A 16,019-nucleotide genomic window follows, 5' to 3' on the forward strand; every position below is an offset into this window, starting at 1 on the left:
TCACTGCAGTTAGCCTTTTCCTCTGGCCTAGACATTTGTCACCATTCCATGTACATTCATCTCTGATTTCTGTGGCCTTGTGAAGGTAACAAATGGAACTCAGATGGGCTATGTCTGGGAATGATGAGCAGCGATTTGGGTTCTTTCACATCTGTACAAAGAAGCTGAGTACCAGAATAATTGACCTGTCAGGAAGCAGGCCTGGTGTTCTCGCCAAGCCAGCAGCAAGGAGAATGAAAAGCCACTTTCAAAAGTGTTATTTTTCAGTGCAGTCTACTTAATAACTACAAGGCTGGTAGAAAAGTGGTCAGATTGATGTCATCATACCCCATTTTACAGCAATATTGTCACATAGAGGAATAGGAAAAGAGCAATATTGTATTATCACATGTCTGTGTACATCCTATATCTCAATGTAAATATGATCATTCCTCAATGAAATTTATGTCCTGACAAGTTTGCCAAACATGGGAAAAACCTTATCAATGGGTCTTTAAAATATCTTTTAGATACGATTTTTAAGGGACTAAATTGCAGAATATAAAAGCATTGATGATTTTATATTAAAAATCCTTTAATGTCATAAAATTATTTGTTTTCTAATTATCAAGGAATTTTTATGTAGAATCCTTATTATGCTTTCTCTACATTTGGTTTAAATTCAGAGATTCACTGAAAATAAATGAGTTTTTTTTTGCAAAATTAATATTTCTTAACTCTCAGATGCACTGTATGGAATATGCTTAGTCTAAATTCAGGAAAACCTTCTCGCTTCCCATTTCTCAGCACAGTGGTAATTAGTTATAGGAGAAACTATAAAGGAAGAGAATTATTGTTGGAAATCAAAATCTGACTATTTCACATTTGACCCAACATGAACCTGTTTTCATATTTATCATCATAGTCCCCTGACCATCCATATAAAATCAGTTTTAAATCTTAAATTACGGGTCAGTTTATGAGAGTCAATTATTGTTCCCAGTGTGAAAGGATTGTTTTTCTTTGTTGGTGAAATTTATATCTGTGTTTCTGTTTTTATTTACTAAACACAGTTGAAAACAATATTTTTAAAAAGACTGTCAATAATGCCACTATTCAGAAATAACACCTGATAAAATTTTGAGATATATACTCTCAAAATAATTTCAGTTGGAAGCTATGGTTTTATTTTTCAGAAACATGGTCTATTAGAATTGAAATGATCAAATTCTAAAAACAGATGTACCTGGTTCAAATCCTGACTTACCATTTAACTTTTTTTTCTTCTTCTTTTTTTTTTTTTTTTTTTTTTTGGTGAGGGAGTTCCAGGAATTTAACTCAGGACACTCAACCACTAAGTCATATCCCCAGCCTTGCTTTGTATTTTACTTAGAAACTGGATCTCACTGAGTTGCTTAGTGCCTGGCTTTTGCTGGGCCTAGCTTTGAACTTTTGATCCCCCTGCCTCAGACTCCCAAGCTGCTGCGATTACTGGCGTGTGCCACCATGCCTGGCTTCATTTGACTGGGATAAATTTCTTACAGTAGATCATTTCCTTTTCTGTGAAATTAAGAGTTATTTCTACCCACTGAGGTTATGGTGATAATGAAAATTGACATTTTGGTGCTGGGCATATAAAAACCACTCATTAGCATGTTAGCTGTTAAATTTATTATTTAGTGCATGTTTCCCCACCTGTTGTATTTGCTTTAATTTTTTTCATTGAGTTTAATGACTTAATTCTCAAAAAAAAAAATTGTTACTGTTAAATGCTATATACAGATTTAGAACTACTGGAAGCCAGAATGTCATTGGTCTTGCCTTTCTATTCATATTTTGTAAGTAGTACTAATGTACACTGAGACTCAAAAGTCTGCCTTTATTCTAATTACTCCCTCTGCAGCCCCAAGTGCCCCTCCACAATCTGTCACTGTGCTGACAGTCGGAAGCCACAATAGCACAAGCATTAGTGTTTCCTGGGATCCTCCTCCTCCAGATCACCAGAATGGAATAATCCAAGAGTACAAGGTAGGGCCTGCATGGAGGGTTTATGGATAGTTTTTTGGAGAAAGTTCAGTGTCATATGAGAAAGAGACAGCTCTAAATATGATCTTATTCATTTAAAATGTGAAGTGATTATACCTTTGTATGACAGGTAAGGAAACAAATGCATCGGGAATCACAACTTAACTTTAAGATTATAGACACACAACTGAGTTGAGCAAAAAACCTACAACAGAGGAATGTTTTTCTATATGGTATGATTCAGGAACCAAGGATTTAAAGGGATAGGGATAGATGTAGATAGTAAAGACGTCATCCCAGAAATTGCCTGCATGATTATTATTAAATTCTGTGTAAGGGACTTAGGGCAGCTGTTTAAAACTGGTTTTCAAGAAATGGAGAGAGATTTTGGATTTAGAGGGGATAAGGTAGGGATACAAGATGGCAACACCAACTTGTACTCTATATTCTGCTTTTATTTATTTATTAAGATTTTAAAAGATATTTCCCTTGGTGCAGGGGGAAGGTGACCATTAAAACAACAAATTTAAAAAAAAAACTTAAAAAAAGTTTTGTCTCTTTTATTAATTGGTAAACTTGTTGCTATTTAGAAAGCTTATCTGTTGTTTTATCCTCATCCTTAATGTTTAAGACACAGGCCATGTCTAAGGACTCAAAATAAAATTTTGCCTAATTGATATGATTAAACCATGGGTGAGTGTAAAACTTCTCACTAAACTTTGTAAAATTTCAAAACTATGTTGCTATTAGGAAATATTTCTAGAATTCTGAAAACAACTTATGCAATAAAAATAATGTAATAAAGAACAATTCACTTTACTTCAGAAATCCATAGTTGGTATGTGAAATAAAGTTGAAATAGTTCACTCAAAAGATTGCTGATTGAATTTTATCTCTAAAAATATCCTATATTTTAAATAGAACTGTATTAAATTGAAGGTCAACTTGGAAGCACATGAATGGACTAAAGCATAAGGTTTTATCTTTAAATGATTACCATCACATTATCAGCAAACATTTTAAAGAAGTATAAGAATAAATGTCTTCATAATAGCATAATTTTGTATATTCTCAAGTTTTAAAATAGTAGAACATTGTTTTCACACTATATAATTAATCACTATGGTGTATATATGTGTGTGTGCATGTCTATGATTTAATTTGGTGAGGAATTTGCTTTAGTACCATCTAGGTCTGAATACCCTAAATTTACTTTCAATTAAATTTTGATAAATTTATTTACAATATGATGAATGTTTTTCATAAATTATAAAATTTTCCACTCATTATAAATCTGTCATATTTTGTTAGCAAATTGTATACATAGATGAGGGATAAATATTCTTTTGTTAGGGACACAGATGTCAAATATAAATATGGAACAGGATGCACAAGAATTATTTTGCTAAAAAAATTTAGGGACTTACCTGTTTCAGAAACAAACCTTATGTATTCCTACACGTTCATCTATATGTAGATTATGAAGTATAATATGAATTAAAATAAAGATATTCAGCAGAATTATTTTACAAGCATTTTTCAATTACAGTTTTTCATATCCCTAAAGAAAATATGCTCTAAAGTATGATTTATTCTTGGAGTAAAAACCTAGGTGCTTTAACATCATTGTCTACAGTCTTATAACCACTTTATTTTCGTGTGTGTCTATGTGTGTGTGTGTGTGTGGATATGTATTCATCAATATAAAGATTTATTAGTGTCAATGTAAATATTGGCTTTAATCTCATTTTAGTCAATACCTATAACTTAGGTCAATTAATCTCACTAACTACTTCTGTGTAAGTTAATATTTTCTTAAATGAAATATAAATTACTTAGATGTACACCTATATGCCTTAGACATTATAATTCATAACCATCATATTTTAAATAAGTTAAATGCACAATAAATTTTGATAAATTAAGTGGAAAAAAGTATGTGTTTTTATGTGTACCAAAATGCTATTTCCAACTAAAGACCATTTTCTAGATAGGTGTTAAAGGAATCATTGTTACAGATTATTTTTCAGAATTCCTTGATGATATATATAGTTGAATGTGGGATAGTTGTATTTTCTTTTATTGTTCTTCCTTTAATTCACACATATACATAAAATGCAGGAGTTGGACTTTGGGAAATGTCATTCACAAACATTTCTGTGAGACCAGAAAATAGATTGGTCACAATTAAAAAATATTTAATCAATTATAGTTATTTAGTTACCACAAATGGGATTCTCATATTTGTGTGTTTTCACTTTCCCTTTGTGTAGATCTGGTGTCTGGGAAATGAAACACGATTCCATATCAACAAAACTGTGGACGCAGCCATTCGGTCTGTAATAATTGGTGGATTATTCCCAGGTATTCAATACCGGGTAGAGGTGGCGGCTAGTACCAGCGCCGGGGTTGGAGTAAAAAGTGAACCACAGCCAATAATAATCGGTGAGTATCAATGTAGGTGCTAAGTACTTCAGCATTAGTCAACTGACAACAAGGTAGATTGGTTTCAATCTACATCTTAACCTTGGATATGATATGAACATACCATATGGGCAAATGACTGAGTAGGATTTCCTACAAAAGTGATATAAGTTCTTGTGCTCTTAAGACGCCCACCATCCTCTTGAATCTATAATCATTATAAGTTTAAAAGCTGAAAGGTGTTTGAAAATTATTTTTAATCACTAGCTTCATTTGTAATTTTGGTGTCACTGAAATATTAAGTAACTGAAAGGAGTGCATCGTGTCTCAAATCTACATGCTTCTTAGCCAGAAAAATGTCAAAAATTAACCAGAACCAGGCCAAAGAAACTTAGTAATCCAAATATACTATCCCAAAGAAATTCGTGTTAAATCTACTTCCATCATTGCATGGAACTCTTCTCTATCAACATAGATTATATTTGTCTGCTCTTGAAGTGTATATAAATGGGATCATGCAGAATATGATATGTTATGTCTGGTTTCTTTCACGAAGCTTGAGTTTTTTGATGATTCAACCGTGTATGTATTATGCAATTCACATGTTTTACTGCTGAGCAGGATTCAGTTCTATGAATAAGCTGTATTTTGTTTATCTGCTTTTCTCTTGGGAGAATGAACATTTTTCTGTAAGCCTTTACAAGGACACATATTTTCATTTCCTTTGGAGAAACACCTAGGAGAGGAATTTGTGGGTAATAGGGCTTTATAGTTTTGACTTTATAAGGAACTGCTAAACAGTTTCCACAATTTCAAATTTTAAAATTTAATACTCCCAGCAGCAAGGAAAAGGACTGTCAGTTTCTCTGCATTATCACCAACGTCTGATGTTGTCAGCCATTGAAAATTTAGCATTCAAGTGTATGTAAAACAGTAACATCCTTGTGATTTTACCTTGAATTTTCTTTAATGATTAATGATCTCAAGCAACTTTATATGTGCTTCCTAGCTGTTCGCATATTTTGTGTTGTAATTTTGCCAGGTCTTTGCCTCTCTAAACTTGGATTGTTTCTTGCTACTCCTTGGGGAGAGTTGTTTTTAAATTCTAGAGATAGATAGATAAATAGATAGATAGATAGATAGATACTCTCAAACATATATCTCACATTTTCTCCTAATCCATGACTTCATATTTATTTTCTTAATGTATTTTGATGAACAAAAGTCTTAAATTTTAATGAAGTACAACTTATATTTTTTCATATTTATTTTTCCTAAGAAATTGTGTTCTACTTCTAGATATTGACGACATTATCTCATACTTCTTCTAGAGGTCTTATAATTTTAGCGTTCATACTTAGGTCTGTAATTCAATTTAAGGTAATTACATGTGGTTCAAGGATTAATGTTTATGTATGCACACTGAAAAGACTTGTTTTCCTCCAGTTAACCACATACACATGGATCCATTCCTGGGTTCCTTATGTTTATAATGTTTATATGGCAATTATACTGTCTTGATTACTGTATCTTATAGTAACTCTTGAAACCAGGTAATGTGAATACTGCCCATTATCTTCTGCAGAATTGTTTTGGCTGATAATAGGTTTTCTACCTTTCCATATACTTTTCAAATTAATGTCAATTTCTACAACATGTTGAAAATGTGATTGAAGTGCAATGAATCTATCCATCAAAATTGGGTAAACATTTTACTCATGATTTTTTGTGTTCAGGACATGATATACTTCTTCATTATAGACATCTTCAATACTATTTCAGAATATTTTGTAGTTTTCTATGTATGGATGAGCTTACATGTTTTGTTAAAATATTTTGTGTGTACTTAAAGATTTTTTTACTATGATAAATGGATTTTTGAAATTTCCTTTTGTTTTACATTATACATACAGTAAATTTTTATATTGCCATTCTATCTTGTGGCCTTACTAACATCTCTTTTCATTTTAGTAGTTGTGAAATGCCTTTTTTGAGTTTATTAAAATGACCATATTTTGGGGGGGGGTTGGTTTATTTTGTTTGGAGGTGGGCGGTGGTTGTTGACATGGTCAATTCTAATGAATGGTTTTCAAAAGTAAATCAACTTTGCATTCCTGGGATAAATTCCACTTGGTCAGGATTGTCCTCTATATGGATGTTTCTGGATGTTATTTACTGACATTTTGTAAAGAATCTTGCACTTATAATTAATAGATAGCATTTTTTTCTTTTACGATCTTTGTCAAGTTTTAGAATCAGAGTATCTGGCTTTATAAAATGGGTAGGAAGTATTTCTTCCTCCTCTTTATTCCTCAGGAATTTTTGGAGAGTTTTTTCATTATCTCTTCCATTAATATTTGCTAAAAATCACTGATGATATCCATTCCTAGAAGTTTAATTTTGATTGTTTTAAATTCAATGAATGTAGATCTATTTAGCATTTTTTAAAATTTTTTCTTGTATTGGCTGTGGTAAGTAGATTTTTGGTTTGGGCCCAAAAATGAACTTGTCTAATTCATCTAAGTTATTGAATTTATTAGCATGTGATTGGTTGTATTTCCTTATGATCTTTGTCATGTCTGCAGAATATGTCGTAATTATGTTAGCTTTTCTTCATTGTGACAAATACCTGAGAAAATAAACTTAGAGAAGGAAAGATTTATTTTGACTCATGGTTTCAGGGGTTTCTGTCCAAGATCAGCCACTCCATTGCTTTGGGCCTGACTTGATCATGGCAAAATGGGCATGTCAGAGCAAAGTTACTCATGTTGGCCCAAAAGCAGAAAAAGAGGAAGGGGCTACAGATGGAATATAGTCTCCAAAGTCATGTCCTATGGAAGCATTCCTTACAACTAGGCTGTATATCTCAAATACATTTTCTCCTAATCTATGAATTTTCTTAATTTGAAAAGTATATGGAAAAGTAGAAGGCCTATTATCAGCCAAAACAATTTCAACCTCCTCCCTAGAATGTCATCAAATTATTAATTTACCAAGAAGATCAGAGCCTTATGATCTAATCACTTCCCCAAAACCTCACTTCTGAACATTACTGCATTAGGGACCAACACATGAGCCTTTGGGAGACATTCCTGATCCAAAACATAACAGTAGCATCTTTCTTTTCTTCATAAATACTAGGAATTTGTGTGTACTTTTCTGCCTATTTTTTGTACCCCTTTGTGACTGCCTCTCTCTCTCTCCTCTCTCTCTCCCCCCACACACAGTTATTACTATTAGTCTTTTTAAAATATACTTTTTTGTTGTTGATAGACATTTTAGTTAATTAATTAATCAACTTATTCTTTTATTTATGTATTTATTTATTTACATGCAGTGCCTCCCACATGCTAAGCAAACGCTCTACCACTAAGCTACAACTCTAGACCTTATTCAATCTTCATAATGATTTAGGAATTTTAATGATATTTTAAAATTACAAACATTTGACTTTTTCGGTTTTGGTTTCTAATTAATTGTTTTTTGCTATTTTATCTACTTTTATTTTGCTTCTTAAGACCAATAATTATTTAATTTTTGGGACATTTTTTGGTTTTCTGATATGAATATTTTAAAGTTTTACTTTATTTTGAAACACTTCTTCAGCTAAATATTACCAATTTTGATATACTGTTTCCATTTATTATGGAGTATAAAATTTTTCATTTTTTTATATATTTTTGTTCTTTTACTGAGGTAATTTGGAAATACATTGTATAATATACAAATTTTGGGGGAATTTTCCAGATATATTTTTGTTCACTGACTTCTAATGTAATTCCTTTAAGGACAGAGAATGTACTTTGTGTGAATTTAATTTTTTAAATATAGAGTAATTTTATGGCCCAACACTTAATCTTGTATGTACTCGTATTTCATAAATGTAAAGTAAACTTGGTAGTGTTTTACAAGTCATTAATGACTTTCTTTCTTTCTTTTTTTTCTTTGAAATACAAAGAAAGGGTCTGGAAATCTATTATAATTATGGATTTATGCATTATTTTTCTGCCTACAATTTTGTTTCATGTCTTTGTTCCTTTGTTTAAATGATCACATTTTAAGAATGTTAGCTTCTAAATGAACTTATACTTTAGCATTATAAGATTTCCCTCTTCAGTCCTAGCCCCCAAACTTGCTTTGTCTGATACTAATATAGCCATATTTATATAGTCAGTGTAGTCTCTTTCAAGTATTTGAAAGATTTGTCTATTTTCCAGTCATTTTTGTTAACCTCTCTTTCATTGCATGAAATGTGCACTTCTGTTATTTAATTTACATACTAACAGGTCTCATTATTTATATATTCTGATTATTTTTGCCTATTAATCATGGTGTTCAGATTACCATTAGTGTATTTATTGACACGTTGGAATTTAAAATTATCAACTTGCTATGTTTTATCTGTGTTACTTTCTGCATTCTTTGTACAAAGTGAGGAACTTTCAGTTTTATATTTTATCTCCACTAATGGATTTTTAAATATGTTTCTATATTTGTTTTTTGTTGTTGTTATTGTTGTTGTTTTTAGTGCTGATCAAACCCAGGGCCTTTATGCATGCAAGGCAAGCACTCTACCAACTGAGCTATAGCCTCAGCCCCTTCTATATTTGTAATGGCTTCTCTAAGATTTCCTACAAGGATCTGAAGTAAAATTTCATTTCTTTCTCTCATTCTATTTAATTAGCCATACCATTTATTTCTAAATTTGTAATAATTATCAGTGTGTAAATTATAGTGCATTATTGTTTTTTTCTGTAAGGACACAACCATCTTTCAAATAAATTTAAAATAAGAAAATAAATTTGGTTACTCCTATGCACCTGATACTCTGCTCCATAAATTTAACCCCTGAGTTTTCCCAGTGCCTCCTTGCCATTCATGAATGATCTCAGTCATGTTTGGGTGACCTATACTGCATCACATGTTCAAAACTCTCTCTATTTGGAAATCTATGAAATAGTAAAGATCCCCTGTTTCATTCCTTTATCTCAGGGATCATAATAACATTCTTTTTCTTATGTATTTAATCTGGTCTTGTTTGTGATGTTTGCACATGTCCCATGCCTGCTATTTCTTCCTGGAGTTATTCACTTAATATATTATATTTTTCTGATATCCAATTTTTATTTCCTTTCTTTTATATTTGTCATTTCCCTCTGATATATTCTATAGATTCATTCATTATGACTTTATTAATATTTTAAATCTATAACCATATTATAACAATTGCTTTAAAACCCATTTCTCCTGATTTCAATGTCTGTGTTGTATCAAGGTATATTTTTATTGAGTACTTTTTTTTTAACCTTGGAGTATATTTTTCTAGTTTGTTATTATTGTTTGCTTATTTTTGCATGTCTGGTAATATTTATTCTATATTGATTATTGCTGATGACATTATAAAAATTGTATCATCTGTTAAAGTATGTTAATTTTGTTCTAGAATACAGTCTAGGTAAATACCTAGAATTTTTCTTTTTTGTTTTTATTATGTCAGTATGGAATTGTTTATGTGTTCCCCTTATTCTTAGAGCAAAATCTTGGTTTGATATTTACTTTGAAGGCATGGCCCTCCTAGGATTTCAATGAAAAGTGTAATATATTTATCTGATCTCCCTAACTTGATGAAATTTAAACTTCAATCACTAAGTTATTTTTAATAGCTATCAGATGAAACCTCTCTTCAGTCTTTCATCTTTCTAGTTTTTGATTTTCATGAGATCCTTGCAATCTTATTCCTACATGCATAATTCAGGATTCACCCTAAGATTTTTTTGGGGGGGATCATTTGGAGATTTGGGAATTCACTCTCCACTGCTTTCTTTTGCTCATAGTTTTCCCCTTAATTTTCAGTAAGTACTGCAGTCCTGAACTCTACCTTCTGGCTCATCATACCATTAAGAATGTGACTTTTGAGACTGGGCTCTGGCTTCCCTATATTGCATGAGCTAAGTATATCTCTAAGGTGGAGGGGGCTTATCAATACATATTTCCTCTAATAGAGCTTTTTTTTTATTTCAAGAGTCAAATCTCTTTCAATTAGCTCTGTTCTTATTGCTTGGCAGGGCCATTGATTTTTTAAAAAGTATTTAAAATATTTTTCCCAGAATTTATATATTTTCAGAATATCTGTCATGCATTTGTATAAGCCAGTTAGCTTTTAGATTCCATGACCAAAATACCTGACAGGAACAACTTTGAGGAGGGAAAGTTTATTTTGGACTCATGGTTTCAGAGATTTAGTTCATGGTTGTCCAACTGCATTGCTCTGGGCCTGAAGTGAGGCAGATAATTATGGCAGAAGGGCCTACTAGAGGGAAAGTTTCATCTCATGGCAGGAAGGAAGCAGAGAGCAAAAGAGAGGAGAAAAAAGCATGGACAGATATAGTCCAGGCTATGCCCACAGTGTCCTATTTTCTCCAGCCCTGCCCCACCTGCCTACAGTTAATACAGTAGTCTGTTCAATTTATTAATCTATCAAGTGCATTAATCCACTGATGAGGGTACAGCTTGCATAATCTAATCATTTCACCTTCTGAGCACTCTTGCATTGCCTGTCACATGAGATCTTTGGGAGAACTTTTAAGATCCAAACCATAACACCAATCCCATTATTCTCCGTTTATTTTTTGGAGTGGCATGTAGAGGCTATATCGCTAGTGACTAGATAATTATTTCTACTGAAAAGTATTTAATATGTATATATTTAAACTCAGTCATAATGTTAAAACATTTAGATTACCTGAGTTTTCTCTGTTTTATACATTAATAACATTGAAGAGAGAAAGTTAAAGTATTACCTTTTCTTTAAATTGCCTTCCCTTTCTTAATTAGTTGTACAAACTGAATTAATTTCTTAACCGGAGGGAAACCTACAATCTTACCCTTCTGAGATTTTCTAAAATAAATTTGAATAAGAAAGAAATACAGGTATACCCAAAAGGATTTAACTGATACATATATACACATACAATAATATATATGTATATAATAATATATATAATATATATATACACACACATACATACATATTTATTTCTCTTACAGTATTTATAAATATGCCATTAATTGTTTCCCTAAAAACTATATATGAAGCATGTTTAAATGCAATAGTTCACTGTGAGTGCCCCTAGATAAGTAAGAAACTTATTTTTTGTGTCTCTCTACTATATATATATTATATATATATGCTTAATATATATATAGTTTTATAGTAACATAAATTAATAAAGTCAATTTATGTATGTGTATATATATATGTATATATAATGGATTTATTCAATATAATTATTATAACTTGAAGATAAGTAAGATTACCGAACAACTATATTTGCATTTCATGTTTTATTTTTATATACTTTGGAAATAAGTATATTTCTTAAGGAAGGGAATTTTAATCTTTTCCTCATGACTGTTTGATTCCCAATACATTGGAGTGCTATGACTCTTGAAGGCAAGGAAAAAATAACAAATATAAGATATAACCAATCCCATGTCATGACTATCAAAGTTATATGCTGAACAGTTTTATAGTAACATAAACTAATAAAGTGAATTTAGATTATTTTAAATCAAAAAGTTTTCATTAGCTTTTCAATCATTTACAATAGACAGTGTCTCCAAATGAATAATGAGTATTTTTAAAAATTTTTAAGAGTACCATAGAAAGATTCAGATTTTCCTATGAAATTAAAAATACCTAGTAAATTATTTTACTATCTTCTCTTCCGATAATTAGAATATGTTGTGACTGAGGGGTAATGATAGAAGGTAGAATTATAGTAATTGAGGAGATGCATGTGCACACACACATACATACACAAGCAGAGTTCAGCCCCCAAAAGTCTATTTGTCTGAAGAGATTTATTTCTTTTTAATATCTACTGTTGTAGTGAGAAACCTCCTAATTGTTTCTTTAATTATCACTCCATATCTACCTTCACATCTTGTCTGATAACATTATCTACACAACTGTTATTCCTAGTTGAATAGTGATGGCTAATCTCCTTTCTGTTTCAATTTATGCTCTCCTTATTGCTAATTCAGTACTGGAAACAGCATTGAAGTGACTCAAGCTCTCTCTCATTTCCCCTTTGCTTTAATTAAATTGCATATTGTCATTTGATGTAATTTCTGGTTCCTCATTTTACATTTGTCCTATGCCAGACTAAATGTACTGTTTTATCTCTTCCCTCTCAGTTTTCTTCATTTCAAAAGATGCCATAAGGAGACCATTAATTAAAATATTGAAAAATATAATGTATGACCTAATGCAAGCTTAAAATCAGTGTTATTCTTTTTCTACAGTTTTCCATGGGAAAGTGACTTTATATGAAAGTGTCCATAAGCCCATATCATTCGTAAAACTTACAGGCACAAAAATGCAACACCATTTGTTCACATACATAACTATCAAACAATATGTCATGTAAAAATTTTACATTGATTTACAGTTTTCGGGAGTCTTGATTAGTAATATATCTATTGTCTCTCTAATCATTTGGCCTTTTCACGCTTACATTACATAGTTGGTAATAATATGTGGAACAGCTGCAGACTTTCACAGTAATAGGTACAATCGAATCTGATGTGTCTAATTAATTTTTAGTCCAACAAATTAGTTTTGTTCTTCATTACTCTCCAATGGGAGGGAGACATTATATTTCATTATATTTTTTGTCTGCAGGAACAATGGAGTGTTACAGGTCACACACATCCTTGTCTGTGCTCTAATTAGTCCAACTGATAACATTATTTCAAAAATGCAAGGAACATTAAAAAATAGTAACACACCTTGGCAAAATAAGTATTGTACCATACTAAATAATATTCTGTTGACTCTTTATAAAAATGAAGGGAAATTTTTCTTTTCTTTTTGCACTAGAAGGTATTTATTTTCTTTTAGGTAACTGTTAATAGTTAAGAAAATCAACAAATCTAGTACTGAAAATGCAAACTATTTTAAGTAAAGTTTTGGTTGTGTTTATATGTATGATTATGGGTAAACTTATTGGAGGAAAAAGTAGACTTACTACCTAAGTGAGTCTGGTTTTAAAACTGGAAATTAATACAAAATAACTTTTGGGAATGAAATATAAGTATGTATAAGGAAATATAAGCAGCTTAACAATAAGCCTTCATTTTGATTGTATTCACAAAATAAAAGGTCTTTATACCCCTACTTATAGTCTAGGGTAAGACAGGTCATCAGAATGGAAAATAGGGTTTCAGGGTCCCATATAGTGTTCCAGGAACCTTGTATCCCTCCAAACTTAGCCCTATTATCTCTTAGAGATTCAGCATCCTCCAATAGACCTTTTGTCTCTGTCTAACATGGAAGGAAACATAAAGAGTGTCAAGTATTGTTACAGAAAGTAATGGGTTAGGGCCCAAGGTGTTGTGCATCATTTGTGCCTACACACTATTACTTAACATTCAGTCACTTTGTTGTACTCAACTCCATGTGAGTCTGGGAGATATAAGTTAATTTTCTGCCCCAGGAGAAAGGAGGAAGAGTGTGGTAAACTAGTCATTTACAGTTTGACTTGTATTTCATTCCCCAAAGTTATTTGTACTAAAAGTAGTAAATCTACTTTTTCAACTCTAGATAATTAACGATGCCATGAATTTAACAGAAATGCTCTTAAAGTAAAACTCTTACCATTATGTGAGTCATAATTTTCAGTGAAAAAGATACTGTGCATCTATTAACCTCTTTATATCTATCATCTCCTTGAATCTTCCCCAAATGAATGAAGTAGACAATGTTGTTGCCAACTAACTCAAACAGGGACTTAAGATTAGTTATCTTACAAAAGTTCATTGCTTACCTAGCTAGTTAAGTGACAGAGATGGTACGCCAATCCAGGACTTCAAGGACCATGCTCTTTATAATAGTTACATTGCCATAAGGTAATGACAGTCCTACACATTCTTTTCATATAATACACTGAAATGTGCCATATATTTTGCTTGCAATTCAATTTTTGAAGGTCTTTGATTAGATACTCACTAGATGTGATATTTACTTTACAAATCACTTAATTCCCAAGGTCTGAATTTCTTTATTTGTTAAATAAGTATCTGAATGTTCACTCTCTCATGATGTTTTGATTCCATGAGTTTAAAACGTATTAAAAATATAGATTGAAATTTTCTTAATTTTTTTGAGAGATCTAAATTTTCAAAACATGACCACCTCCAGAATAATCTTTGTCTAGATTTACATGTATGTTTTAGTTATGAAGATCTTAAAATTATTTTAAAGATGGTTCTCATATTTGATATTTAATCATATTGTTAAATTAGTCAAATACATGAGATTTACCTTTTCATTAGGTTTTAATTATACATGCTGATCTCTACAAAAAGACATTTTTATGATTATAATGATTTTATATAGCAGTTTTTCTTTGAGAAAGTTAAAGCATAGTTGTACAAAAGGAAAGGGTAACATGAAATTATATAGTTTTGTGTATCAGGAATATTTGAATATAAACAGATCCATGGCCAAAAATCAATTGGTAAATACCTGTGTTAAATGCTGTAGTTGCTTCCTTTTCTGAGAACTATTTTTAAAAATATTTTGCTTAGCTCAAGAAAAATTACTATTGTTTAAGTTCCCAATACTTGTTTGAGTCCTTATTTATAAGGATATAGATCAAGAAGTGGTTCAGAATTTTAGCAAACCAAAAGAAAAAAAAAAAGAGAGAGAGAGCAATATTCTTAGTCATGCTTTTAAGGACATGTAAGGACATGTCTCAATTCTTCTTTTTAAACATGCAACATATGAATGTTGATGATTGTCACAATTGCAGGACAGAACAAATACTACTTGAGCTTACAGGGATTTTCTGTGCCTTTGATGCACCCCATATGTAGTCTGCATTTCTTTTTGTCTTCATATTTACTAACACTGTTGTTTCTTCTATAGGAGGAAGGAATGAAGTTGTCATTACTGAAAACAATAACAGCATAACTGAACAAATCACTGATGTTGTGAAGCAACCAGCTTTTATAGCTGGTATTGGTGGTGCCTGCTGGGTAATTTTGATGGGCTTTAGCATCTGGTTGTATTGGCGAAGAAAGAAGAGAAAGGGCCTCAGTAATTATGCTGGTAAGAGACTATTTACAGTTAAGAAAACCTCTTATCTTTAGGAATGTAATGAAAAGAAAGAAAAAAAAAAGTATATGAAAGAACAAATGAATGATTTGGGCTTGTTTTAAAATCCTGCTCTGTAAAATGCAATGATAAACAACCTACTTTCACATACTACTCTTGACCATGTAACTTTATGACTTTAGGCAATCTTTTTGCTTGTATCTCCAGTGAAGCATAACGAGAGTGCACAGTGATAAAATGTTCAGCTGCTTTTCTCAACTAGTTCTTCAAAACCACACGCAAATACTTTGAAGACTGTGAAGCCATTCTTTGAAAAATCTGTTTAGGCAACAGCATTACTAAAACACGAAAGGAAAATAAAGGAGAGATTTGGAACCTATCTTGTAGTATGTCAGGATGCAGATTGCAATAGGAAATGTCCCAGAAGGAAAATACAAACAAGCAAAAATCTCACCAATATTAATAAAAC

General features: G+C 31.4%; 1 protein-coding gene across 11 annotated transcripts in view; it reads left to right on the top strand.

The window, feature by feature from the left end:
• The window catches only part of Robo2 (roundabout guidance receptor 2), a 564,046-nt gene that overhangs the window by 489,529 nt on the left and 58,498 nt on the right, over positions 1-16,019 (top strand). For all 11 annotated transcript variants that reach the window (XM_058574553.1, XM_046430545.2, XM_058574555.1 and 8 more), the window contains 3 exons: positions 1,883-2,007; positions 4,278-4,449; positions 15,362-15,544. In XM_058574553.1, the coding sequence (XP_058430536.1) occupies positions 1,883-2,007; positions 4,278-4,449; positions 15,362-15,544 (480 nt within the window). The remainder of the gene's footprint in view (positions 1-1,882; positions 2,008-4,277; positions 4,450-15,361; positions 15,545-16,019) is intronic.

The sequence above is a fragment of the Marmota monax genome, unplaced genomic scaffold (genome assembly GCF_021218885.2).
Source record: "Marmota monax isolate L192 unplaced genomic scaffold, Marmota_monax_Labrador192_F-V1.1 WCK01_AAM20220418_F8-fsc00016, whole genome shotgun sequence".
Lineage (NCBI taxonomy): Eukaryota > Metazoa > Chordata > Mammalia > Rodentia > Sciuridae > Marmota > Marmota monax.